At 38.5% G+C, this 25,927-nt stretch overlaps 2 protein-coding genes across 9 annotated transcripts in view; both read left to right on the forward strand.

Moving 5' to 3' along the window:
• The window catches only part of LOC103472338 (uncharacterized), a 12,587-nt gene extending 636 nt beyond the window's left edge, over window positions 1-11,951 (forward strand). Inside the window, exons 1-17 of one of the 5 annotated variants that reach the window (XM_008421911.2) lie at window positions 240-443; window positions 2,262-2,411; window positions 2,495-2,958; window positions 3,035-3,156; window positions 5,012-5,125; window positions 5,718-5,775; window positions 6,263-6,385; window positions 6,522-6,632; window positions 6,713-6,781; window positions 6,889-7,128; window positions 7,200-7,274; window positions 7,359-7,492; window positions 7,596-7,730; window positions 7,823-7,880; window positions 7,960-8,040; window positions 8,392-8,473; window positions 8,541-8,555. In XM_008421911.2, the coding sequence (XP_008420133.1) occupies window positions 382-443; window positions 2,262-2,411; window positions 2,495-2,958; window positions 3,035-3,156; window positions 5,012-5,125; window positions 5,718-5,775; window positions 6,263-6,385; window positions 6,522-6,632; window positions 6,713-6,781; window positions 6,889-7,128; window positions 7,200-7,274; window positions 7,359-7,492; window positions 7,596-7,730; window positions 7,823-7,880; window positions 7,960-8,040; window positions 8,392-8,432 (2,037 nt within the window). In that variant the 5' untranslated portion in view covers window positions 240-381 and the 3' untranslated portion in view covers window positions 8,433-8,473; window positions 8,541-8,555. Of the gene's footprint in view, window positions 1-239; window positions 444-1,132; window positions 1,171-2,261; window positions 2,412-2,494; window positions 2,959-3,034; window positions 3,157-5,011; window positions 5,126-5,717; window positions 5,776-6,262; window positions 6,386-6,521; window positions 6,633-6,712; window positions 6,782-6,888; window positions 7,129-7,199; window positions 7,275-7,358; window positions 7,493-7,595; window positions 7,731-7,822; window positions 7,881-7,959; window positions 8,043-8,391; window positions 8,474-8,540; window positions 8,556-9,538 lie in introns of those variants that run through there. The other 4 variants (XM_008421909.1, XM_008421908.1, XM_008421910.1 and 1 more) reach the window with 4 other exon arrangements.
• A 3,350-nt stretch (window positions 11,952-15,301) lies between these two features.
• Window positions 15,302-25,326, forward strand: LOC103472339 (uncharacterized). 4 transcript variants are annotated; one of them, XM_008421913.2, is made up of 12 exons: window positions 15,302-15,480; window positions 16,707-16,740; window positions 17,203-17,271; window positions 17,356-17,498; window positions 17,579-17,701; window positions 17,785-17,842; window positions 18,203-18,517; window positions 19,768-19,904; window positions 20,002-20,115; window positions 20,948-21,005; window positions 22,781-22,846; window positions 22,922-25,326. In XM_008421913.2, the coding sequence occupies exons 1-12, from the start codon at window positions 15,331-15,333 to the stop codon at window positions 24,103-24,105; spliced, it is 2,451 nt and encodes an 816-aa protein (XP_008420135.1). In that variant the 5' UTR covers window positions 15,302-15,330; the 3' UTR covers window positions 24,106-25,326. The 4 variants fall into 4 exon arrangements, with proteins under 4 accessions (XP_008420135.1, XP_008420136.1, XP_008420137.1 ...); XM_008421914.1 differs by having other exon boundaries at window positions 15,384-15,490; XM_008421915.2 differs by lacking the exon at window positions 15,302-15,480 and adding an exon at window positions 15,633-15,707.
• The last annotated feature ends 601 nt before the right edge of the window (window positions 25,327-25,927 follow it).

Here is a 25,927-nt window from a genome sequence, read left to right on the forward strand (position 1 = left end):
ATACACACATACACACACACACACACACACACACACACAACACAACCCCGGCAGCCATAGTTTGGTTTTTGATTTGCTGTCTTTTTTGTTAGCAATCTTCGCTGTAATCTAATTTGTCCTGCAGCTACACGACTGCTTGATGAAATCATAATTAGTTTCACCTGTGCCGCAGCTCCTCATGTCTATTTATTGCAGTTCCATACTCACTTTTTTTTCTGTCTGTCCTTGAATTTCCGTGTTATCGGGACTTCATTTTACACCTGGCTATGCTAGTTTCTGGCTTTTTTTTTTTTTTTTAAACTCATGCAACCCTTAGTTTTTCAGAGATTGGCTGAGAATTAAAAAAAAATTCTTTGTTTACTTTTATATTTATCGATTTTGATGTGTGTAATTCCAGGATTGAATTGTGGAGCCGCGCTGACCGCAAACTATTTGGCGAGAAGGTGAGGATTTTATTTTATTTTTATGTTTAGCATTATATGAGGGCAATGCAAGAAGAGTAAGATTTTGTTTATATCAGTGATTCTTGAGAATAGGGACAAAACAGCTCCTGTGGATAAAACACAAAATTTGACTAATGTATACACAAAATAAATTTTTTTTCAAAGATCTGAATAAACTAAATTGGGTCATGTGAGCACAACAATGTATATTTTCCTGGTGTTTGCTGAATATTTTTTTATTTTAAACATAGTCGGTGGATGATGCCTGTAAAAGCCTTTGTCCAGGAGCAGAACTCAATACATTATAATAGTTTAAAATAATTAAAGAAATACTTTTTTTACTCTAGCCATTTATTGCCATCTTGTGGTGTTTGGTTAATTTACCACAGGCCAGTTAGCTTCAGCTTCCTGTTTGACAACATCAATCGTGTTTTTGATGTAACTGAGGCTTTTGTCAAGTTGTACAAATATTTGAGTGATAGTGGTGCAACAGTCCAAGCTTTTTATTCTCCTGATTACTGCTTCTTTTTTAAGAGACTGGCTCTTTTATAATGCTGTTCATGGATTGAACACCTGTCACGATCCTTCATGAAAGCTTTCCCTCCTTTTTCTCTAATCCATTTTATTTTATTCTTTCATATCTTGGTTTTTAAATGGATTTAGTATTTGCTCTGATTCCAGAGTCTACCGAAGCCTAATGAGCTAATTTGACTTTGCACTGGTAAAGGTAGATTCCCTGTCTGCTGTGATTTTTCTGATTTATGTTTTTCTTTAAAATTGTGGTCAATCTGAATATTGTGAACTTTAACACTCTTTCTGTCCTGTCTGGTTTCTTTGCCTAATCACCAGGGTAGATTTGCATCTTTTCACTTGTCATTCTTTGTTTCATTCCTTTCACTGAAAGACATTTCAGCTGTTTGGTTATTTGTGCATGCTTAGAATATAAAAAGGTGCAATATTCTGGATTTAGTTTAGTTATAACCCGTTAAGTGTATATGTCCTCTTTTTTTTATTATTAATTTTTTGTTCAGGTATACTTTTATTTCTATTCATCCCACATCTTTTGAGTTATTTCCTGTGCACATCAGTGCCTACTTTTGTGCAGTTTTACTTTTGCACCTTCAGACTTTTATGCAGACTATCCCACCATACTTACTGAGGGAACACTGTCACAATCACCTTTTTTTTGTTCTCCTCATGTACTGTAAGGAAATGCATTTACATTATTTCAATAAATATTGACTGTCAGCAATACTTTGTATAGTAGTTTTGCATTACTCTGAAAATGTAGTTGTATGTTCTTCAGCTTGCCTATATGGAAACAAGAATCAAAAAGACTGGAAATGGGGATTAGTAAAAAAAAAATTCTTAATAAAAGTGACTGGGGGAAAATTTTTCTAATTTTTATTCACAATCTATTGAAATACTTGGCTAAGAAAAAAAAAGTGATTTGCAAGTATTTGACATGTCAACCTCCAGTTCTTGAGAACTTGCACCCTGAAACTTGGATGAGTCTGTCAACACACCTGAAGCACATAATTGGTCATTACCAGGGCTCTGTGCAACCTGAACACATGAGGAAATTCAGTCCTCGAGTCAGGAGTGTTGGACTTGGACATGTCAAAGTTGTAGGACATCAGCCCTATAATGGACTGGAGTTTGGCATCCCTTGTTTAGGGCCTTGTCTAAGAAATTGTCTTCCAAAAAGATAAAGTAGAAATGTGGGGTTGCAAATTAAAGGACTAAATTAACCTGGAACCTGTTGTATTTAAATTTAAACACTGCATGCCTCAATGCAATTATTTCCCCTTGCAACAGGTTGAAACTAATCCAGAGCATCCAACACATGTCCAAGATGACGACGCATAAAACTACTCGACTCTCGTTTTTGTTGAATGAAGACGGAAGGGTGCCTTTGAAAGTATCACAGACTAACTCTGAACAGAACCAGGTTTCTATTCTAAAAAAGTAAGTAGTTTCCACGTTTTGGTTGGCAGTCTCATTTACATAGACCACTTTCACCTCACTGACGAAAACCTCTCCATTCCCAGGACTGCCAATCATAACCCAGCAATTGCAAAACCTGTAGCAAAGTCCAGAGTCTTGAAAAACAGTGGAACCGTTTCTGAAGAGCTGTCTTCAAGTTGTGCAGCAGAATCCAAAGTGGTGCAAAAGGTGTGCCTCGGTATCAGAACTAGTTCTACAACTGCAGATGGTTCTGAATGCAGTAAGGTGAAATCCAGTGCTGTCAAAGCATTGCCTAAGACTAAGATGACGTGCTTAGCCTCTGCTAGAATCCCTGAACAACCAGTTAAACCTACAAGTACAGCTAGTTCTGCTAAGACTGGGCCTGTTGAGAAGTTGGTTGACGTAAACACCGAAGTGCGTCCCCACCAGAGAAACTTACCACTTTCTACCCAACTGAACACCATATCTGAAAACGAGAAGCTACTGAAAGAGCCCTCCAACCTACCTGTAAGTGGAGCGAAGCAAAGCGGAAGCCTTCCTAAAATCGGCAAGTATTAACATTTTTGATTAAGTTTATCTATGTGAGGCTGCTTTTGATTAACATGCATCTTCTCTTGTGTTAGGCTTAAATCAGCTGATTATAGTGTCATGTCAAGAAAAACAGCAAGTCTATTGTCGGCTGTGTTCAGTCAGGCTGAGAACATCCACTCACTCCACCAGCTTCACACATTGCTGTAACTATGTGGTAAGTGACTTGAGTTGGTCTTTCAGAGATGAAAGGTTAACTTTTCCAATGAAACGACCTTTCTCTGTCTAGGAGAATGTTTGTTTGTTTGTATCCAGACTTGTAGCCATTGTGCAGGTTGAGGCAAACTGCAGAAAACCCTGGGCCCTTCTTCTCAAAGATTCTCAGAGCTCCTGTCTTAGCCTAATCATTCATATACAAGTTAAGTCTTAAGAGTGATATATGGACAATAACAATTGCAAAAGTGTTTAAGTCGCGTAGATGAGGCTTTAAATATCCCAGCTGTGGACGTTTCCTGGAAATGTATCAAACGGGCCAAGAAATTTATGTAATCTGAAGAAAAGGACCTTATTGGTAAAAACATCCGGATAGACGCCCATTGATCTGAAATCCAATGCTCTTGTAACCATTAAAAAAGGAGGAGATTTTCTGTAATTGTTGAACTTGTAATGTGTAAGCAGATGTGCTGAATAGATCTCCTTCCTCTTGGCATGATTGGAGTAGTGACATTAAAGTCCTGTGTGAGGATTTTTATTTTACATGTTTGCCACTTTTCACCCCAACACCTTCTAGTACAAACTTGTTTGATCTGAAAAAATGACCAACTATACATGGAGGAAAAACAAGGATGTGAAAACCAAACTGGCCTGGAGGAGGGCCAGCTGTTGGCACAGCTCTGCCCATTTTATGGACTTATTTTCTTTGACTCTTTTGGCCATCTTCCCTTCTAATGACACTCTTAGGCTCAATAAGTCTACTCCGAACATTTTGTCATAATGTCAGGAGCCCCCTTTAGGTGATTTTGTAGTTTTTTTTTATCTTATCAAAGTAAAATTCTAAGAAATGGTAGAATTCCAGATGTTTTGAGTTTTCATAATTTACATCACAATGTATCTTATTTCTGCTCCGACAGTCCTGAAACTGTCGGAGCCGAAATACCATCTAAGGAGTTGTTTTTGCAAAAGGATTTTTGGCAGTTCTCTAGTCCAAACTGACCTGACTCCCTTCCCTCCATTTGTGTACAAAGTGCACAAATGGACTCGGAAGGAATGCGGTCTCGACAGATTGGTCTGTTTGGTAGTTCTGAGAAGGAGCAGATGCAAGTCTGTTGAAATCATGTAGTCTTATGTCTTTGTTTGGATTTCCAAAAGTATATTAAAGGTCGCCCAACACACACCAGAGAAAAGCAAACCAAGGATCTGCTGGTAAAACTGCGCCTTTCACGCTATTGGTTGAAACTTTCCATTACACACGAATGAACACGAGAGTATAAAGATGGTTGAATTTGAGACTTCGGGAGAGATTTTTTTTTTTTTTGTCAAGACTATGGAAAATTTTGTGTATTGAACTGACGAAACTAATTCCGTGGAGTGTAACAAATCTCCGGCTTGTCTATGGGCTAGCAGCAAGACCTACGTCTGTGTATTATTTTCCTTACTTATATTTTTAAGAGTAAGCCACCTTCAAATCTTCAATAAAACTCAAAGAATACTTACCATTTTAATCCATTAGAACAAGGGTGCACAAGTCCAGTCCTGGAGTGCTATAATCTTGCAACTTTTGGATGCATCGCTTCTATAACACACCTGAGTCAAATGAACTGCTCATTACCAGGTGAATGACTGCTGCAGAGGGAATTCATTAATTTGATTCATCTGAAAGTTGCAGGATGGGACTGAAGTTGGGCACACCTGTAATAGAAGTTAAGTTGGTTAACCTAAACTTTGAATCTTTGCCTATAACATTTTACCCCTCCATTCTTCCTCACATGCAAGTTAAACCCTAGCATTTCAATTAATGATTTCCCAGGTACTATGCTGTGTTTTTACTGTGCTTTTCTTTTTTTCTTCTCTAGAAAATGAAGTATCCAGGATGGACTGCAAATTTATCAGAGATTGGGGGCAAATTCAAAGACATTGTGGCCCATTTAGCTGAGATTGAGAAAAGCATAGAATCACAGAAGCCACAGGTGACAAGCTCTTGCAGTTACCATTGTTTCTGATATTGTTGAAGTCCTACAATTTTGATGTTATTTTCCTGTTTTTATTTCTAAGATGTGTAACCATTTACAAATGCTTCTAATCATTTTTAAATGGTTGTACACACATCAGAGAAACTAAATTTGTCAGAGTGCAGGTTGGAGACTGTCATTCCAGGAGCAGAAAGCCATGCAAGTAGGAGACTATTCCCAAGAGCCTGCATACTTGTCAAAATAGTTTTTTGTTTTTTTTGTATTGTTGTGTAACCTGCTATTATTCTGTGAACTGATTCCAAAAAATGTGATGTGGTTGGAAGCATGAACACCCTCGCCTTTCTCCATGTAGTTTTACCTTTGTGGGGTTTCTCTTAAAACAAATTGTACAAAATTTGCATATTATTATTATAGATGGTTGGTACAGGGTAGATTTGGCAATGCAGCAATTAGTTTCTAGCACCAACACATCCAACCAAGCAGTTGGGTGTTTAACATTTTAGGACTATGCAGTTTGTTAACTTGCACACCTTGTTTAGAGAATCTATTTTAAATGCATTTTCTTGTCATTCCTTTGTTCATTTTGTAGAGGATAGAAGTGAAGAAGGGGTTCTACCTAAAGCTTGCTGCTCTTTCAGAAAAAGAAGGTAGTAAAATCTTAAATGTTTCAAATATTTCAATTTTAGAAAGCCACATAGTCGGTGCTCCTTTTTTACCTAAAGTAGTTTTTTGTTTTTGTTTCGACTGTAAAATATCTTTTACGGCCTGGCAAAGCTGGCACCCTGACATTTTCTGCTATAGTCCGGAGTAATCTTTTACCAGTTGGCCTGTCTGTAGTAAAGTTTACGTTTAGGTAGGAATAATTGATGTAATCGGTTTAAAATTTGCCTTGATACCCAAAATGTACTTGATGATAAACAATTTAAACTTGGTTCAATTAATACGGCTGAATTAAGTTTGATAATGCATCATAGCATGAATTTGTCATTTCAAAATCTAAGTGTTGTTTTGATATCAAGTAAAATTATAAAACAAAAAAATCTAAGTGTGTTCTACTGATAACTGGGAAGTAATTCATTAAAATGTTGTGTGCATATTTAGAACTGCCTTTCTGGCTTGTCTCTCGATTCTCAGCTATTGAGGAACTAAAAACAATTGAGCGACAAGACCCCCGAGACTCATCCTCTGTAGCTGGAACTGTGCAAATTTACCGACAGGAAGCTCGAAGCCCATGTGAAGTTTCAAGCTCAAATGATGGTAACTTGTAAACAAACATTTTAAGGGTTTGACTTTTAGGACTATTGAAGACAGAATTCTTCAGATTTGTTTATTACTGTTTATTTTAGCTTACTCCGACTTAATTCGAATTGATCTTTCAATATTTTTATCCAAGGTGAAGATTGTAAAGCTGGTACTCTGACTCGGGACCATCTCCAGACATCTGCAAGTTCCAACAAAAAGGACCAAGATCATGTTCCAAGGAGCGAAACTAAAGATTCTGCTGGTTTGACTTCATTTATTTGTTGGGTTTCTCCAAGAAAATTATTTCACAACTTCTTTCAGCATATATTCTTTTTATTTCAGAAACTGCTAAACATGATCCATTTATGCCAGCTATTGATGCTCAGCCTCAAAGTCTCATGGGTAGTCCCAGTAAGTAATTTATTTATTTTACTGATATCTGCATCTATCAGCCTGTTGGTGCATTCCTTGCATAACAAATCATTAATTTATACAAATTCTTCACTCAAATTTGGCAGGAGTGAAAGTGGAGAAAGTGGACTCCATTTTCCCACCAGAAAGAATACTTTCAAAAAGTCATTCACCCGCACAAGATGCACCAAAAGCTGGTAACTGTCGACCAAAAGTTGAAATGTGCAGCCCCCAGAAACGAGCAGAGTCTGTACAAATAAAAAGGACTGGACTGGGCCACAAAGTGAGAGAAGCTCCAATGCATGACAGACGTGATGAATTACCACCACCACCCATAACTTGTTTTGGTTAGTGTTCAGCTTTCAGGTTGAACTTTGTCATTTACGAGTTGACTTATAATAATGGATGGCTGTTACAGGGAGAAAAGCTTCAGGCTGCAGTAATTTGGTCCTTTTCTTGCACGCAAGACAAGTGGACACCAAACGGGTCATTGGTGAGAACCCCTCTCACATCTGTCAGCGTTTTCCTGCCACTTTACAGAAACTTGCAGCCTATCTGAACAGTTTCTCCTCATCAGGTATGGAGTTTTTGTGGGAGTGCAGAGGGATTTGTCTGGACACTTTCTATCTGTGTGAAAGCTGTGAGGAAACGGTCTCAAACTGTGACATCTGTCAACATGTGACCAGTCACGATCACCAACTCAAATACACGGTGAGTGTTGGGTTAAAATTTGGGGAACCTCTAATCTATCCACTCTTTGAGTGGAATAAGTGTACTTATCGGCGCTAAATGCATTCTTTCCCCACTTTTTCAGTGGAAAAAGCACCCCGAGTTTCTGAAGATATTCTTGCAGGAGGAAGACTTGCCTCAAGTCTTGAAAATCCACATTTTGCAAGAAGTTATCTGGAGGCTGGCAGAGCGTGACATGTTCCAAAACATTGATGCAAAGGTAATTACCCACTAATGATTAGATCAAACATGATCATTAAATGTATATGAGCTAACTTCTGATTTAATAACAATTTCCCTTTTTTCTCTCAGTGCATAATACTTCAACAAAAATTGCATCAGTTTGTCAGGATGGCTCATTTCAGTGAAGGTAACATCTTTAAGTTTACAAACGGGTTGTATACCACAGTTTGTATAATATTTTTCTTTCTTTATATATATTTTTTAAGCTTTAAAAATTGTGCAGGGGATCCTTAAGGAAGAAGAGAAATCAACCATCCATCTGCCCCTCAATGCTGCATGCCAGCGGAGTAAGTCTAGTTTTTATTTTTATTCTCTTCAAGCTGGCACCACTTGTTGCTAGCCTGGTCATTTAATCTCTTCATCATTTCAAATTGTATGTGTGAACTTCTGGAATCTGACTTCTGCGTAAGCAAGTGGAAGGGGGCTTCTTTCGACTTTCAAAGAAAACTTCCTTAAAAAAAATCTTGTTTCTCAAAGCAAGAGCCCTGCATGACCTTCAAGGCTGCTTTTGTGTCTGTTGTACCAAACAGTTTGAATGTTTATACTGTCTTCTTCTTTGAGACATGTAAGGGGAAGAAAGTGAAATTGAACATGCAAACTTCTGATTGCAATACTTCTCTACCCACATCAAATTGAAGATTTATCACATCAGCCTGGCAAGTTTGTTCTGGCTTTGTGATTGAGTTTGGCTAAGATTCCTGGTTGGACAAAGTATGAAAGGTTAGTCTCAGAGCAGTTCTATACATCCTTTGCACTATACCTGCCTTACACCTCCTTATCCTTGCAGGATCACAGGGGGCTGGTGCACATGTCCAGCCGTCATTGGGCGAGAGGCAGGGTACACCCTACACAGGTCCCCAGTTCATCACAGGAAAAACATCTATACACGTGCATAAAAACAGTTTGGAGAGTCCATTTAGCCTAACGGTCATATTTTTGGACTGTGGGAGGAATCTGGAACCAACTCATGCAGAAAGAACCCAAGCCAGGATTCAAACCATGTATTTTGTCTTAATTGAAATGGATTGAAAAAAATGAAATGATGGCACCATGGAAAGTCACATTGTTGGGTTTTGAGAGAGCATTTTTTTGTTTTGCTTCTTGGGTGTCAGGGGTGTCCAAAGTCGGTCCTCGAGGGCCGGCATCCTGCATGTTTTAGTTCTCACTAGTGGTTGTAACAATTTCTTCAGCAAGTCAATGTTCTCCTTAGGCCTCTAATGAGCCATCATTTGATGCAGGTTTGTAAAATCAGGGAGAGAACTAAAACATGCAGGATGCCGGCCCTCGAGGACCGACTTTGGACACCCCTGGTCTAGTAGCAGACAAGAGTTGGTAGAATGTTTTGGCATTGATTGATGAAGGGGATAATTGAATATGATTTGACGGGCGGGGAGGAGATGCTTTTTAATCTGTATTGGATATGAGCAACCGCTTTCCCTAGTTTGTCTGCAGTTCAAGTACTTCTGGGTTTTCTGGTGCATGCACTTGCTATGGTATTACTGATTCTCTCTCCTTCTAATAAAGGCCTGTAGCGCTCCCCGTCACTGGAGCATACTGACTGGTTCAACGTTGTCAGACCACATAGATTGACTAAAATGCCCCACACCATAATATTTTCTAAAACCCCCAACACTTCCATTTTTGATGCTGAAATAGTTGTTCATGGAAACTCTAGCTAATCTGACTCAGGCCATTTCACCTGTTAGAGGTGTATCGCCAAACAGCTGGAAGTTGCAGATTATCAGTGAAAATGTCTTATTAAAAAAAATTCCTGTTTTTATTTCAGATGAAGAAATTACAAAAGGCACAGTTTTGGAAGAAATGTCCAATGTTGGAACATCAGATGTAATAACAAAAATGGACTTCAGTCCTGTGGATATGAACTGCTCTTCAACAAAGACTGATTTGGTTAGCTCTTGTGTCCCTAATCGAAGAGTAGAAGATGCCAAACCCAATCCTTTTCAAAAGCCAGTGTTGACATCAGCTCTTGCTTTGCCTCAAAGCTCTGGTCAGAAACTAGTTCCAGAAGAAACATCTTGCACAGCTTTCGGAACAAAACTGAACATATCAGTCAGCGGCCCAACTAAAAAACGACCAGCTGTTCAAACCCTGCACAAAACCAGCAGCCCATCGACTGACCCCCTGCCACCTAAACGTACGCGCATCATGCAGAAGATCAAGAGTGAGCCCGCTTCTCCAAATTCAATGTCTCCTCCAGTCAACCTTCCTGCAGGCCCTTCTCTGCTTGGTATCAAAGATGAAGACTCTGGACCCAAGCAACTTCAATCCACTGTGAATCAGGATTTGTTTTCAAAACTAACTTCTCATTTGAAACGGATCACCTCCAAGTTGGCTAAGGATAATATTAAAACCATTCATTTCTGTCCAACCAGTTCTCCTGCAATTCCTCAAACTCGTTGGGATGCAAAAATTGATAACTCTGGAAGTGTGTCATACCACTGGGACTCAAAACGTCACCTGATTCAAGCTCCAGTGAGGAAGAATCCACCCACCAACTTGTTAGAAGGGACTAAGATGGTGACATCTGATTTGGGGTGTGAGAAGGAACTTGTCACCGTAGGTCTCGACTCTGCTCCTAAAACCGTCTCGTCCTCTGAAAGCCTACAGCAGAGCGTTGCACATAATGTGACTGAAGAAAAGCCCATCACTGTTCTAGCTCCTACTGCTGACCTCTTTAAACTACAGGATCAGCAATTCTTCTGTAGAAATGAGAGTAGATTTTCATATGGTTGTGCCGCTACCAACCCTAACTCAGGACAAACACCGGAGCCAAAATGTGACCCAGAACCTGACGGGAATGCGATTGGTCCATTACTTAACACTACTGGAGCTGACCAGCCAGACCCCATAAAGCACATGTTTCAGTGCAGCTACACTGAACAGGCTAACACTGACATTAACGTAAACGATCAAATCGGTTTCCACATTGATCCACCACTAAGACCCACTTTCACTGTGGCGACTTCAGGAGGCTGTGATCCACACGTCCAAGCTGATTGCAGCCAAATGGGGAATTCATGTTATCCTTCCTATCGGGCTGGTCAAAAACAGGCGGATGCTTCATTTAGCACTGAAAGCTCACATCAACCGTTCATCTATTCAAGCCTGATCTACCCACAGCACATGGTGAACCCCTTCAGTCTTTCTCCTTTCAGATATCATTTGACACCCCAATTACCTCCAGGGACGGGGTCTTTCAACACGCCGTACTACCCATGGATGGCAGGGATGAGAATGTGAATCTTCTCTGGACTTGTATTCATAGTTTTCTTTTTTTTTTTTTTTTTTTTTTTTTTCTGCCTTCTTGCATTTTTGTCCTACAATTGTTAAAACAATTTTACATACGTTATTGTGAAGTGATTTGTTTGCAAGCCGTTATGTTTTCCATGTTTAACGTACACCTGACTTTAGGGGGAAAAATGTTAAACTATAAAAGGTTCTTGATTGGTTTGTTTTTAATCAAATTCTACATTGCATGGATTTTAGATATGGAACTGTTTCTGAATGTAAGTTTAGTTTTTAGTAAAAATGTTTGTTTAAAAAAAGCCATTTGCAGCCTAACTCACACAAATTGTTCAACTGTCTTTGTTCTGAGAGTTGGAGTACAGATTTGCTAATGATTGTCCATTAGATGTGATAGTTAGACCCAATTAGCATTATCTTAGTTTTAAAGTTTTTATTGTTCCATTGTTATAACATGGTAATACAACTTTGCTATCTTCTGTTGGCCTAAAGATGTTCATCCTTTAAATGAGCCATCTAGGGTCTTGCAAGATGTGACTACACAATTAAAAAACTACACTTATAAAAAGGTGAAGACTTATACTTGTATACCTGGCATGGATAGGATATTTGTAATTGGTAATTTATTTCTTCAATTTATCTTGTAAAGAATCTGTTATTGTTGGAAAACCTGTTTCAAAAGTTCTCACATGTGTGAATAAAGTTTTGTTGAGAATGTCTGTTGCTCCTATGGAAACTAAACCAAATCCTCTCTGATATTGGTAAACAGCTGATTTTGCTATCAAGCCTCATTTTGTGTGATTATTCTGTTGGATGCTTAAAGTTTAAATAAGAAAAAGATATACTGCCAGTTTAATTTCAGTCCCAAATGTGATTCCTAAACGTTCCTCTGCTTTTAAATGGATTCCCTCAGTGAAAAGTCGAGTTTGTACAAGGTAAGAAACTGATTAAATGAACATTACCAGCTTTTTTTTTTTTTTTGTCATGCTTTTGTAAATATCTCAAGTTGTCCCACTATTTTCTTTGGCAGACCAGTTTAGGATCTTAAATGTCTTCAACCATAAAATAAACTTAAAAGTGAATACCTCTCCTTAGTCCCTGAGGAAAGAATTCAACACGGGAGAAAAGGGAGGCTAGCATAAACAACTTGGCCATGTTTCATTTCATGGCCAAGTTGTGACTGGCCGTGAATGTTGCACTCCCTCATGCCAATCAGGGTCTTGCGATAACTCTGTGTTATGAGATAAACGCGTTCTTTTGAAAATTATTACAGGCGCCGTTCAAGGCAAAATCAGAGATGGATGCCCTACAAATGTTTGTTTCAAGGAGTTTTACTTGCACGAGGCGAGCATACATTTGAGTTACGGGATCAGTAAGATCAAAGACATTCCCTGTCTACAATGGAAAGATCTTTGAGACTTCCAAAGACATCTACAAAGGCATTCAACCTACAACACAGGAAATGATTTTCTGCAAATGCTGAAGTGTCAAAAAAGGTCACAGCTGGTGAAAAGGCATGTATCCTGCTTAGATACAAAGAAGTAGGAAAAGATGAACAAAGAATGAATTCGGGGCCCATCAGAAAAGCAGAAGAGAAACTGGTTTTTGCACTTTCTATACTCTGCAGTTTCCACTCTCTTGCACTTTATACTAGATACACCTGCATGTGCGGACTGAGTAAAGGAAACTAAACAGACACGTTCAATATTTTCCATTAGTCATCAAAAGGTTACCGAGACAAAAGTTATCTTTTCAACAATCCATCAAGTTTATTTGCACAGTGAATTTCAGTATCAAGGCAGTTCAAAGTGCTTTATGTCATAAAGACACACAAATACGTAAAACTATCATACAGTCTGCAATTGAGAAACCAGTAACAAACATTACATTTTGTTGAGTTCCATCATCAATGCATATCAGATATGTTGGTCAATGTCCCAGTGCTTATGGCTCAAAAGCAGCTCTAAACAAGTGTATTTTTAAACTATATTTAATGGCATTCAGTGTTTCAGATGTTTTTGCAGTTTTCTGGAAGTTTGTTCTGGATTTGTGGTGTATAGAAGCTGAATGCTGCTTTGGGTCTGGTTCTGGGGATGCAGAACAGATAGATCTGGAAGGTTGATACAACAATAGCATATCTTTAATGTATTGTGATGCCAAGTCGTTCAGTTATCTATAAACTAACAATATTATTTTAAAGTCTGTTCTCCGAGCCACAGGGAGCCAGTGTAAAGACTTTAGAACTGGGGTGATGTGCTCTATCTTTTAAGTGAATGTGGTGTATTCTGTCAGATACTGGTGTGGTGATGCTTCAGCAGTAAGGCTGTGCAGGCTGGGCTGGGTTGAGCAGCAAAGATTTTTATTTTTAATACAAACTGCAGCCTTCTTGGGTCTATCATGAAGAAGTCCCCCCAATCTCAGGACACATACCTATGTTCCAGATTTATGTCTTGTTTGGGTCTAATTCTCCTGAAGTCTATAAATTAAACTTGTTAACCTCAAAGCATGCTGTTAATAACTAAGAAAAAGGTCTTACAAATTAGATTATAGTGGTTTTAGATATTCTATGTTGTATTCAGTTTTTCACCGATCTTCACACCACCCCAGATGCTAATTTGGAAGACTTTTGTTGATCTTCCGTGAACAGAGCAATCTTCTCTCTCCCATAACATCGGAGTGATACTGCCTTCCTGCAGATGCTAATTTTATGGCCTCCTGTTCTTTCTCACAACACAATAGGCCTCACTCAGAGCTCCCTTTTGATCTCTATCTGTCCTTCCTGTAAGTTGAAATCTTACCCATCAATAATTGCCATCACTTCCCCCCCCCATACCGCACTCCTGCATATACTTATATCCAAATAGCAATACTTTTAGTGTCATATTAAGGAAACAACAAAATCATGGTGTTAATACTTTTATTTGATACATGCTTATTCAACAGCAGCCATGTGTGCAAAGAACAAATGGTCTCATAAGCCAATTGTCAGGAGAAACTAACAAGCAGAAGTGTCTGTATATGAAACTGATTTAGCAGGAAAAGGCTAAATCAGCCTGCCTCGCCTCAGGGCTGAAGCAGGACGCTGCTTAGACTTACATGTTTCAGTTATAAAGGTCAGCTTTTAGCACCTTTGAATAGAGAACAGAGACATCAGCTAGAACATTTGCTGATCATAGGGGAAATATTGACACCCACCCTTTCAGGATATGCAGTAATTATATGCAGAGACATCAGCTAGAACATTTGCTGATCATAGGGGAAATATTGACACCCACCCTTTCAGGATATGCAGTAATTAACCTATAGATACCTCTCTGACGCATATGAGGTACATCACACCTTTCAATTTCTTGGATTAAGAACTTGATTGTCAGAAAGTTCTCAGAATTGGTTGACATGTTGATGTTTTGCAACTGTTTACACTCACACCTGCGTGTGTGACATGACAAGAGCTGTATAAAGAGAGGATGTCTCCTCACCCAAGTGAGAGCTCACTCTGTCAAGTGTGTTTCTCCATCTGCAGATGTTCAGTAAAGTATTTGTTCTTGAAACTTTGACTCTCAGCAGCCTTATTCCGGAGATCAACTGAAAGTTTTCTCCAACAGAGGGTACACGCTTTAATTGCATAATTGCATAAATTAAAAAGCAAGGAAAACCCCCTTTTAGATAAAACTATGCACCCCCAGGGGAACAAGTCAGATTGCTTTTGCAAAAACGCATGAGCACTCTCTAAAAACGCGTCTTTGCCTTTTTTTCCCCTGCCTTGGCATTTTTCCTTATCCTATTTGTCTCAGGTAAATAAAGGTATGTCTTGTATGTATGAAGTGTCTGTGTTGTTGATGTGATTTTATACTTTTAAATGTTGGAATAAACTCCGAAAATGCGTGGAGCTCTGATTGTTAACTCTGTGTGGCTTTTGTTTCCACGCATGGAATCATTGAATCCGGGAGCACAAGAGAATATAACGAGCCAGAACTTAATGATTATATTCTCTTACAAGAATAATAAAAAATAAAGTGTTATTTTAATGTTACTCAAGTAAATTCAATAGAGTCAATCTAAGTAATTACTAACCAACTCTGACAATGTGACCTTTACTCTAACCATTATCAGTTCATGGCTAACCTGAACTCAATAAATCCTAAGCCGCACTCATCACCCCAAAACAGAACTGTTTCTAATGGGGCCCCGGGTTTTGGGCCCCTTCAGGAGCAGTAGGTCCTCACAGCGTAGTATTTGTTGGAAAAAAAAACGCCTTAAAAGGCTGGACACACTGAAACACACACACAGGAACACACGAGGGCTAGCCTGATATGGGCGTTCCTCATAACAACTTAGCGCTGCACGAAAGATATTGGTTGCTAAACTTTCAGTGCGTCATTGTTATCTCTACTTCCCGTTTTCCAAGATTCCTACTACACAACAACTTCAAGTTGTGTTACCAACGACTGCTCCTGGTCCAGGTGAGAATAGGTAGGTTCCCCCAGCGACTTTCTGGGAGCCAAACATGTTTGGAGGACTGAGCCGGGTTAGCTGAGGGTCACATGGCGCTGTTGCAGACACCTGGACGGTTAGGATTTTCCACACTGAAAATGGCTGTTGAACATAGTTACCGTCGCTTTTTTTGAAACCTCTCACGCCTTCACTTACTTCGGGGAATATATTTATTTTTTTCGTACTGTTGTTGAATGTGAGTTTAAATCGCTGTTTTATACGATACTTAAAGTATTCACAGTGACGGATATCCGGAGGAGAATCGGTAAAATTGAGCTATTTATGGATGGAGAGAAATGTTACAATTTACGTTGGATGTTATTGGAGAATGTTTATTATTTCAGTAGGGCTCGACTACAGGAAATACCAAGACCACTGGATGTTTCCTCATGCACAAAAGTCGTTTCCATGAGAGTTGTTGGTCTACATTCCGCTGCAAAGTGTCAGCATTTCATGACGAGAGGCTAAAAACTATGTTAAACCAGAAACTGTATGTTTGTTAGATTGAAAATTGCTTCAGAATGTTGATCCTGAAAGCAAATCAAAAATAATTGATCACTTTCGTTGAGTCTTCAGTTTTCAGTTGCTAAAGTTTGAAACGGCTGCGCCATCTCGTGGTTACATTTGAAACAACACATACCTGAACCCTGGCTCACCCAGACATCGAAATAGTAAAAAAAAACAACCTTATTTAAGCAAATTATTGTCTGAATCATATTTCAGCTAAACTATTAGGAATTAATTTATGTATCCCATGTTGGAAGAGATGCAAAAGTTCAAGTTTTTTTTAATTCTATTTTTAGACTTTATTTCAATGTAAACTTTTTCAAATGTTGGCACATCTACTTGTTTTTAGTAATTAAGTTCTTTACAACCACGTGGTATTTTTTAGTCATCCCTTCAAAGTCAGTATTTTATAGTTTCTTCTCGTGTCCTTTGTAAAAGCAAACTCAGTTTTTTTTTAAGATTGATCTGCTTGTTGTTCCATTCTTCTTTCAATTGACTGTGACCAAAAAGCACCCCCACTGCATAATAATGCCACGTTATCTTTATATTTTCACATCTATCTGTTTCAGATGGTAAATAATGCATATACAGTAAGCTTGTGCTATGCATGGTGGATTTTTTTGTTGATTCTTCTGTGGTAAGCTTTAAAAAATGTAATTACTAAATCACTCCAATCTTCGCTACACAGGTGGTGTTTTGCTGGACCGTCAGGATGGATTCAGGTGGGGTTCAAAAAGACATGCTGCACCATTTACAGTTCTGTAAAACAGATTTATTATGTTTTTGTTTTGTTTTTTTGACACAATTTTTCACACCATTAAGTACATCTTGTATGTTCAGAGTAAATATAAAAATTAAGTTTTCAACTGGTGATTAAATATATTAAGTGGGGGGAAAAAAGCTACAAATAGCAACTCAGCCAGGCATTGCGTATGGACAGGATGGACTTTTCCTATTATTATTATGGTTTATTATTTCCACATAAGATCAGGTTGATTTGTATAGCTTTTTAACCCCTTAAAGGAAATACTTTTAATTTTGTTATTAAAATGAGTTTGGTGATTTGAAACATGGATAAAGGCACAAACGGAAGGAATCTTTAAGGATACAAATGTTTATATTCTATACACCCGAGTTTCGGTGTAAAATGTTTTTGGAAAAATATGTTATTTTGATGTTTTCAGGCAAAAGCGAGCTGCTGAACTCTTTGGAGACGTATCTGAACAACAAAGCCAGACTACAACCCATCATAGGTCTATAGAAACAAGTCAAAGTTTATTGCATGTGGCCTTTTCTCATTTTTCATTCCATAATTCTGCTGTTTTGTGCATATTTAGGCCTGGGCACCATTATAGAGTGTGTGAATGTGACTTCACGGGCCAGAGAGACGTTGTACCTGTGTGAGGTGTGTGCATGCAGACTCACCAAAGCTGATATGCGGAACCACATAATGGGGAGCCACCACAGATTCAACTACATTGTAAGTTCTGCTGAAGAAAAGTCATGTTGCGTATTTGTGATCTGTTGTTGTTGTTTAACATCTGATGCTCTGCTCATCAGAAAGCCTGTCACCCCCACTTAGTGTCTAAGTGGCTGGGCAGCCCTGACCTGTCTAAGATGGCTTGGCCTTTAATGGAGTTGGCTAAAGTGTTGGAGAAGAAAGAAGGACCAGGAAAGGTTCAGGTATGCTGTTTGGCTCTGTTTGTTTTTAGTTTTTAGCTACATGTGTTTTGATGTGTTCATATCTTCTTGTCTTTTATATAAAGTTGTTTGAAGTTCAAGATGAGCTTTACCAGATGATGGCGACACAGAGTGAAAATCATGGTTAGTTTTTTTTTTTCTGAATTTACGTTCTTATGTTATTCTTGTACATACAGGGTTTCCCCCAGTGTATTATAAGCCTGGCGGGCCGTCAGACTGAGCATTGTTTATCTATTTTGTTTTTTTAAAGACTTTGTAGTTAGTGTTTAGGTATTAATCTTCCAGTCTTCCAATAACATGTAATTATCAAGTGATATTTTCAAATTTCCTGTCAACTCTAAACATTTTTTAAACCAAAAACAATGCGGACCGCTGGATGACTGCCCAAGGGCCCCAAGCACTGGGCTTAGCAAGTTTTCTTGGGGAAACCTTGACATGTATATGTATTGTCAACGAGACATCCTTCTCTCTTCAACACCACAGCAGTGACTCTGATGAAGACTTTAAAACAAGAGCAAGCCGAGTTGGAGAGCTTTTCCGAAACGAAACCTTTGCATTATCCGGTCGCGTCTCAGAGGGTCGTTTTGCCTGCACGCAACCAGTGGGAACATCCAGAGACATCCGACAGGGGTGACATGAAATTAGTTCAAGTCTCACAGCAAACTGAGCCGAAGACACTGTTACAAAACATATCAGCCCCACGGCTGGAGAAGGTCCAGATGTCGGCTCAGGCCTCTGCGGTATCGGAGAGCGGCGACGGGTTTCTGGAGGATTTCCCTGGAGCCAAGCCTGTCATTGGTAAGCACAGATTAACTGTTGCAACAAAGCGGTAATTACAAAGCTAAACTTGTGTAAATAGCAGCATGATTTCAGTACACAGTCATATTTTAGCATGTGATTAGTTATACATGAGTATAACCACTGATGTAGGCTGAGAAGAAGTTCTGGTATGTGGAAATGTACACAACCAGCCAGATGTTTATGTTCACATGTCATGGGCTTGGATCAAATTATTTTTGGTCTTTTAATGATTTCTTTGTTTCTTTGTATTTTAAGAACTCGAATTAGGTATAAATGTCTGAATCCATAATTGTCTTTCTCACCGATGGTTAAAATGACAATAAAATGCTTAATACACTTCAGGCTTTTTATTGCCATCATGAAGGCTGCAGTTTAATTCCATATGAATATTTAAACTATCTTTGGAGTTTACTGAAGTCACTTTGCTTGAGCATCTCGACTCAGTCCAAAACCGGCTAAATGTTCAAATGTCTTGTTGATGATTTGAGTTGAGGTGGACAAATGTGACAATGTTCCATCTTCAGTGTCACTGCAAGCAGAACAGACCCTTAGCATGACGATTCACAGGGACACTGTTTCTACATCATTTTCATTTTATGGTGGTTCCTGAGTTGCTCCTAAAAATCCTGACCAACTTCCTTTTCATCTGAGGCAGACAGTTTGATTTCAAATGGCTGGTTGTTGCAACAGGACCATGATCCTAAACACAAAGAAAACCAAGTTTGGAAAGGCTTACAGTAAGCTTCCTGAATGGTCTCTCCCAAAAAACTCTGCTTAATTTTAGAAAAACTTTGTAAACTTTATTTAAAATTCAGGTCTGTGCCATAAAGTCCGCTCGTTTAAGAGTTTACTAAAAAATATGTGGTTGAGGAGCAACTTGCTTAGAGACATTTAGCCTGATCTTAATGTGGGTGCAGGTATACATTTGAAAATTAATGGATTGAAGAAAATCCTTTAGAAATTCAAACTAGTGAACCCAATACAAACGGCTCAAAAGCATCTGTAAAAGTGATTGACATTTGTGCCCGTGATTAATCTATTTAAACTTATTCAATCATTATTCATCTCCTGATCTCCCCAAAAACTAAAATCAACTTTAATGGAAGCAAATCTTCTCCTCTTAAGAGTTTTTGTATAAGTGAAGTGAGCGTATTTCCATGTGTATATTTACAAACCGAGTTGTTATCCCAACCTAAAATGTTAAGCCAGTTGGTTAAAAAAACAACTCCAACCCACGTTTGTCTCAGGTCTCGTCCGTGTGGTCGAGTTCAGAAGTGAAGACGGCTGCTCATGTTGTTTCTTATGCCATTGCTGTCGCATAAGATCCACCAAAAATGACCTGATTGATCACCTCTCCAGCTCCTCCCATCTAGTTAACTACCTGGTAGGTTTGCTTCAGACTCTTTAACATTCCTCACATATGTTACGATTACATGTGTATGTACTGTTCCGGGAGGTAAAATAAATATTTGATTGTGTAGATGGAAATTTATCCTGACCAAATACAAGCTTTGGGGGAAGTTGGTGAAAATGACTTCCAGCTTCAGTCACTGGCTGCCAAAGTGGAGGAAGAGGAGGGCAGAGGAGAGATGAAGGTATTTTTGCTTCCTCAAGCTGCAGGTTGTTCTGTTTTTTTTTTTTTTTTTTTTGCTCTATGTTTATTAAGAAATGAACTTAATAAACATAGAGCAGATAGTAGATTTTAACAGTAGTTGTCAAAGTGGATAAGGCCAACAAAACAAGTGAGATAAAAAAAAACAACTATCTTTAAGTCTGTTTGTTTGTATATAAAATATCTGTGTGGCAAAATCTGTGAAGCTTAAGCACAAAAGAAATAAATCTTTAAGATGACATTCTAGTTTCAGAAGTGTTTTAAAAATATTGTTTTTTGACATTTATTTAATGCAAAATGCACATCTTTAAAGTTGAGGTTCCACCAATCTACAATTAGGCTTTGAAAAGAAATAACTTACTGTTATTAGTCTTTTTAAAGTATCTGACTAACATAGATAGAACAAGGTATACCATAGAATATCAATACAATGTTATGAGCACGTCTCATATTCTAGTTTTCCTTCATGAGACAATTGTCAGGTGAATGCTAAACACCAATGTTGTTACAAAAACTAATTTTTACAAGGCAAAAAGTCTTTAAAGAATGATGCAGTTGAAAGTGGGTTCTCCAAATACTGGAAGAAAAGGCTCACATATTTGTGCCACTCATAGATTATCAAATACTGATTCTTTTTTGTTTTTAATGACAAGTTAAAGTGATTATTCTTCACTGGTTGAAAGGTATTTTATATATCCACTAATACAAATTTGATATTGTTGTGTAAAAAAAAAAAAAATGCAAAAGAAAAGAAACTGGCCTCATGTAATGCACTGAAGTTGTGATTGCACTCAACCAATATCTCATGTTCCCAGATAGTAAATGTACCCGAGTCCATCTGTAGTCAACTCACTGGCAAAAGTTACCACTGGTGTAAGTAGAGATGACTTTCATTTCTTTGCTGGGCCATAAACCTTCCATCTCTTTAGCTCCATCTCTGCTCTCAAAGTCTGACTTGTAAGTATCTGTCTGTCTTTTTGTCATCTGTCTGAGTCTAGAATGCGAAAATGTGCTTTGTCATAACCTTGTGCGCTTACAGTTTACAAAATGGCTGCCATGCAGCAGGTTTTTGTTTTTTACGTCCAGGGTGACACTGACCTTCTCCATAGATTAGCATGCAGGGCCAGGAGGCATTTTTGATTACAGTGATGTTTTTATATAAACATTTCCATTTTCTTTAAGTTTGTGAAGCCTTTGCTCTGCTTTTGTAGCTTTTGGTTTCTTTTTTTTTTTTTTACACAAGTCAAAGCTAATTACAAGACTATCATATAGAGTTATAGGCAGCGCCTTTCAAAAATATTCATACCTCTTCAACTTAAAAGTGACACCGCAGACTTCCTTGTAATTTCTCTGGATTTTGTGTTTGATCAACAAAAAGTAGCTCAAAACGGAAATGGAAGCAACATTAAGAAAACCAAACAAATTCAGTGAAATCATCCGAGTTCAAAAGTCGCCCATTTATTATACTGTGATTTAAATTCATCTGTTCTCTGAATTCCTCAGAGGTTTGTTAGAGGACAAACGGCTTCATAAAGACCGAGGAGTGCAGCAGACGGGTCTGGTAACTGTGGAGGGAATGCCAAGATTCTCAGCTTAGGTGGAAAAACCTGTTGCTAGGACAGCTATTAGTCATGCTCTCTACTACGCCTCTATTGTTCAAAGTAACCCTTAAGAAGTTTCAGTTTGTTATAAACTGTTAAGGAGATTTATTAATTAATCTTATTTTGATATGAGACACAGTTCCAATTGACAGCAAGTCAAGAATAACAGAATGCACTGTTATAATTTTTTTTAAAAGGGTCAAAGAAAAGAAAATGATCGTCAACACTCTCGACAAATCCAAAAGTAAAGAAACAAAAGGATACACCGCTTTTTAATGTCCACCGAAAGCACGGGACTTCCCATCCGCTTAACAAAGAAGACGGTCTTTTCCCATCTCCAGTGCAGCAGCTGAGTGACCTTGGACGATGGTTCATCAGTTCAAAAAGACAATAACAACTTCTCAGAAAACTTCTGTTATCGGCTTCTGTTTGCCTCGTGAATAAGCCAAAGTTTTTTTGTCGCCACACCACGCATGTAAAAATGACCTTGTCAAAGGCCGACACTAAATCTTGTTGCGAGACTTGGGATAAGTTAACATCCTCGGATGTTCTTCATCCAATCTTACTAAGCTCGAACTACTGCGCAGACAATTTGAGGTTTTAAAGACGTACCTCAAAAGTTTTGCAGATGTAATTAAGTAAGTGGACTCAGAGGGGCTGAATACGAATGTGTACCAGGGTGTTTTTATTTGTGTGAGAAATTAGGGAGGGGACGGGGGGGGGACTCATCGCTTTTTTTTCTTCCGCTTCACAATTAGGTGCTACATGTTTTGATGTAGGTGATGTGACAAAATGTGGAAAACGTCCAAGGGGGTGTGAATATTTTTACAAGGCACTTGGCCATCTGAGAACAAACTGAGTGAATCCATCGTTATGCAGTTTGAACATTTTGTTTGTAAAGTTTTGAGTGAATTTTGAATTACAATTTCTTTCTTAGGCTTTTAGTAGTTTTCTCTCATTTTGCTAACTCGCTCTTTTTTTCTTTTCAAAAATCCTTTTATGGGCATGTTTTTCCTGTATATCCTTGGTGTTTTTCTCATTTTCAAGGTTTAAAGATGCTTTCAAGAGGAGGGAAACATTCCAGCCTTCAACAGAAAAGAAAAGCTGTCATAGGTGAGTCTTTCCTCTGATATTTTGAAAAAAATAGCAATCTGTTCCCTCTTACATAATTTGCCTTGCCTGTTTCAGGTCTGAACAAGATTACAGCTCGACATGCGCCAGAAAAAAGCTTTGTAGCGATGCCAAAGCGAGCAAAAACAATGAAACCAATGAAGAAGAAAAGGAAAAAGACCAATACCATGTTTAGCGTGAGCCTGCCTATAGGTAAAGGTGAACTTCTCCTGGAGAGAAGATCCTTTGACGCGGATCATCTTTTTGAGTCATCTGCATCACCTTCATCTAAATCGGAGCCAGCTCCATCACCCTCTGAGGTTTTAGACACCAGGTCTCCTGTAGACCTTATTGATACACAGCTGGAGCTTCAAACATCTCAACGAGAGCAACAGCTCTCCCAAGAAGTTGCAGACTCTGGTGATTACATGTCAGAAAAGCACATCACAGTCACAGTATTTCAAGGCGAAGATGGTTATGTTGGCGACAACCTGCCTGGACTACATAAGTTAAGGGGATCTCAGGAATGCTCGAGTAAAGGCTGGACATATGAAGATTTACAGGCCCAGAACGGGGGACATTTTGCTGCTGGAGCCCACTCTGAGGAGATTTCACCTTTTGACTCCTACTATAGAGAGGGGAGCTGTGGGACCAATATTTGGTACGGTTCAGCATCAGCCGGAGCAGAACGGGAAGCATCGAGGCTAGAGAGAGAAAGCAGCGAGATCATCTCAAGTTATGGTCAGCAGCATCAAAACCAGCAGCCGTCATGGAGCGATGCAGGTTTTCACACAGGCAGGGTGTGGGGACAACAAGTTCCTTATTTCAAGGATGCCAGGATAAACGTGGAAACTCACTTGGGAGATACTCCTCTGTACAGGGGCAGCTTTGTATTGGATCCTAGAGGACAGGTTCATGAGACTGAACAGAGACAAGCCCAGGCTTACACGAAATTCACTACTGACTATCACCAAACAGCTCCACAGCGCTACACGACTCCGTCCACAGCGTTTGAAGTCAGTCCAATACAGCAGAGGTTGATGTTTCAGGCCTATCATGATGCTTCAACCAGAACCAGCCAGGGGCCTTTACCCCGCACCACCCGGGGTCCATTACCTCGCACCAACCCAAACTTTATGTATCCAGTCACAGATGGAGCTGGTTGGGGATGGACTCGGGCTGATGCTTTCATTCAGCCAGGACAATCTGCGTGCTACACTCCCAGGCCTGGCGTTTATTTCAGCGCTGGCATTCCAAACTGAATAAAAGCAAACTTCATGACTCGCATGGTCAAGTGTTAAAAATTAGACTAGCTTAAAAATATACCCTAATACTAATACATGTTGGAGTCTCCAAATGTACAATGAAATAATTTGGCTGTTGTATTTGTTTGTTTTTTTTGTTTTTTCAAAAATAATTCCTGAATTGGAAATGAATGTTGAAGAACTGAAGGAATCACATTATGAAAGATGCCACTGGATGTGACTAGGTGTAAACAAACACCAGAACATGAGCAAAATCTTACTTGAAGTTTAAGACCAACATGAAATTTTTATATTTCAAGCTCTATTTTTATTTTGCCAAACTGATACATTGTTTTTTTTCTTTCAAAATACTGCTGTTTATATTGGTTCAGATACATTAAAAATCCCTTAAACTAGGGATTGCTCTTCTAGATTAATGCATTGCATTACCTGAGCCATTGTGTTTTTTCTTTTTTTTTTTTTTTACCGTTAAAGCACAACTGCATTTATCATGTGCAGCTTTGCTTTGAAAATCCAGCCCTGCAACAACATGTAGAGATTTGTTGCATTTTGTTTTTAGGGCTGTCAGATTGAATTTATTCTGTCGATGCTACAATCATTCACTTTAATTTAAAGGGAAATGAAAGACCGATTGTCATGGTCTGTGTTACAATGCTGCATCTCAAGAAGCCTCTGAATGACACACATTCTGGAGAAGAGCATACTCAGGGTTGTCCATTATGTTTTACACATTATGAGGCATCCGTCTTTGCACAGTCGTCTCTGGATTTGGTTCTACCAAAGATGTCATGATCCCAGTTTTTGCATTTGAGTTTCCACCACTGTATATTTTTCAATATGCATCAGTGGAGTTATTCGTAATCAAACTTTACATACAGATAATTTTTCATACTGTCAGATGTAACAAAAACATCCTTTATAAGTACTGAAATCCTAGAGTTTCAAATCCATATAGCAAAAAAAAAAAAACTAGATGAATTAAAACTGAGAAGCGGTTTGTTTTTCCCCTTCTGCAGAGAAACGGATTTACAGTTCTTAGATTGGATCTGTTGTGATTCACTCAAATTTATGACTTTCCTAAACCTTTGTAATGAAAGTGCTAATTAAACTATTGGAAAATGTGTTAACCTTATGTAGTGTGGTAAGAATTAATGAAATACTCTGGTATGGAATATAAAATGTTACATCTCAGTTTTGAATAAATTGCGTCTTCTTAAATGTGTTCATGTCTCTTTAGAAACAACCTTACATTGAAACATTTGTGTTTTTCTAATAATAAAACACATTTGAATAGTTTTTTATTTTATTTTTTTTACCAGTGGTCTTTGCGATATAAAGTCACTATTAAGTGGGCTCTGGGGATCAGGTTTGGGGACCTCAGCTTTGGAGAAATGGTTTCCCCCCAGTGCGCTAGAATCCAATCCTGCTTCTCTGAGAGAAGTTGCTGCTTTGCATTTTTGATACAACGCAAGCATCCAAACATCTCCACCTCACTATCCGTGCAGAAACGCTCAAACCTTCCTACTTCTATTTACAAGCAAGCTTTACATGAAGGGCAACCTGATTCTATAGATGCAACATCTTTTGAATATAGCCCTAGCACTTACACTTGACTCTTTTGGGTTTTCTCTTGGAAACTAAATTGAGTCAAATAATTAGTTTTAATCTTGTCTGTGAAGCTCTTTGGATGTAAAGCTGCGATGATGGCAAGCAACAAAGAAGAATGATTTCAAGCACAACTTTCCCTATTAAAAGCTTCTATGAGAATATCATCTGCCCTGTCAAAACACTAAGTTTCTTTAAATCAAGGTTAAAATCT

The sequence above is a fragment of the Poecilia reticulata genome, linkage group LG11 (assembly GCF_000633615.1).
Source record: "Poecilia reticulata strain Guanapo linkage group LG11, Guppy_female_1.0+MT, whole genome shotgun sequence".
Lineage (NCBI taxonomy): Eukaryota > Metazoa > Chordata > Actinopteri > Cyprinodontiformes > Poeciliidae > Poecilia > Poecilia reticulata.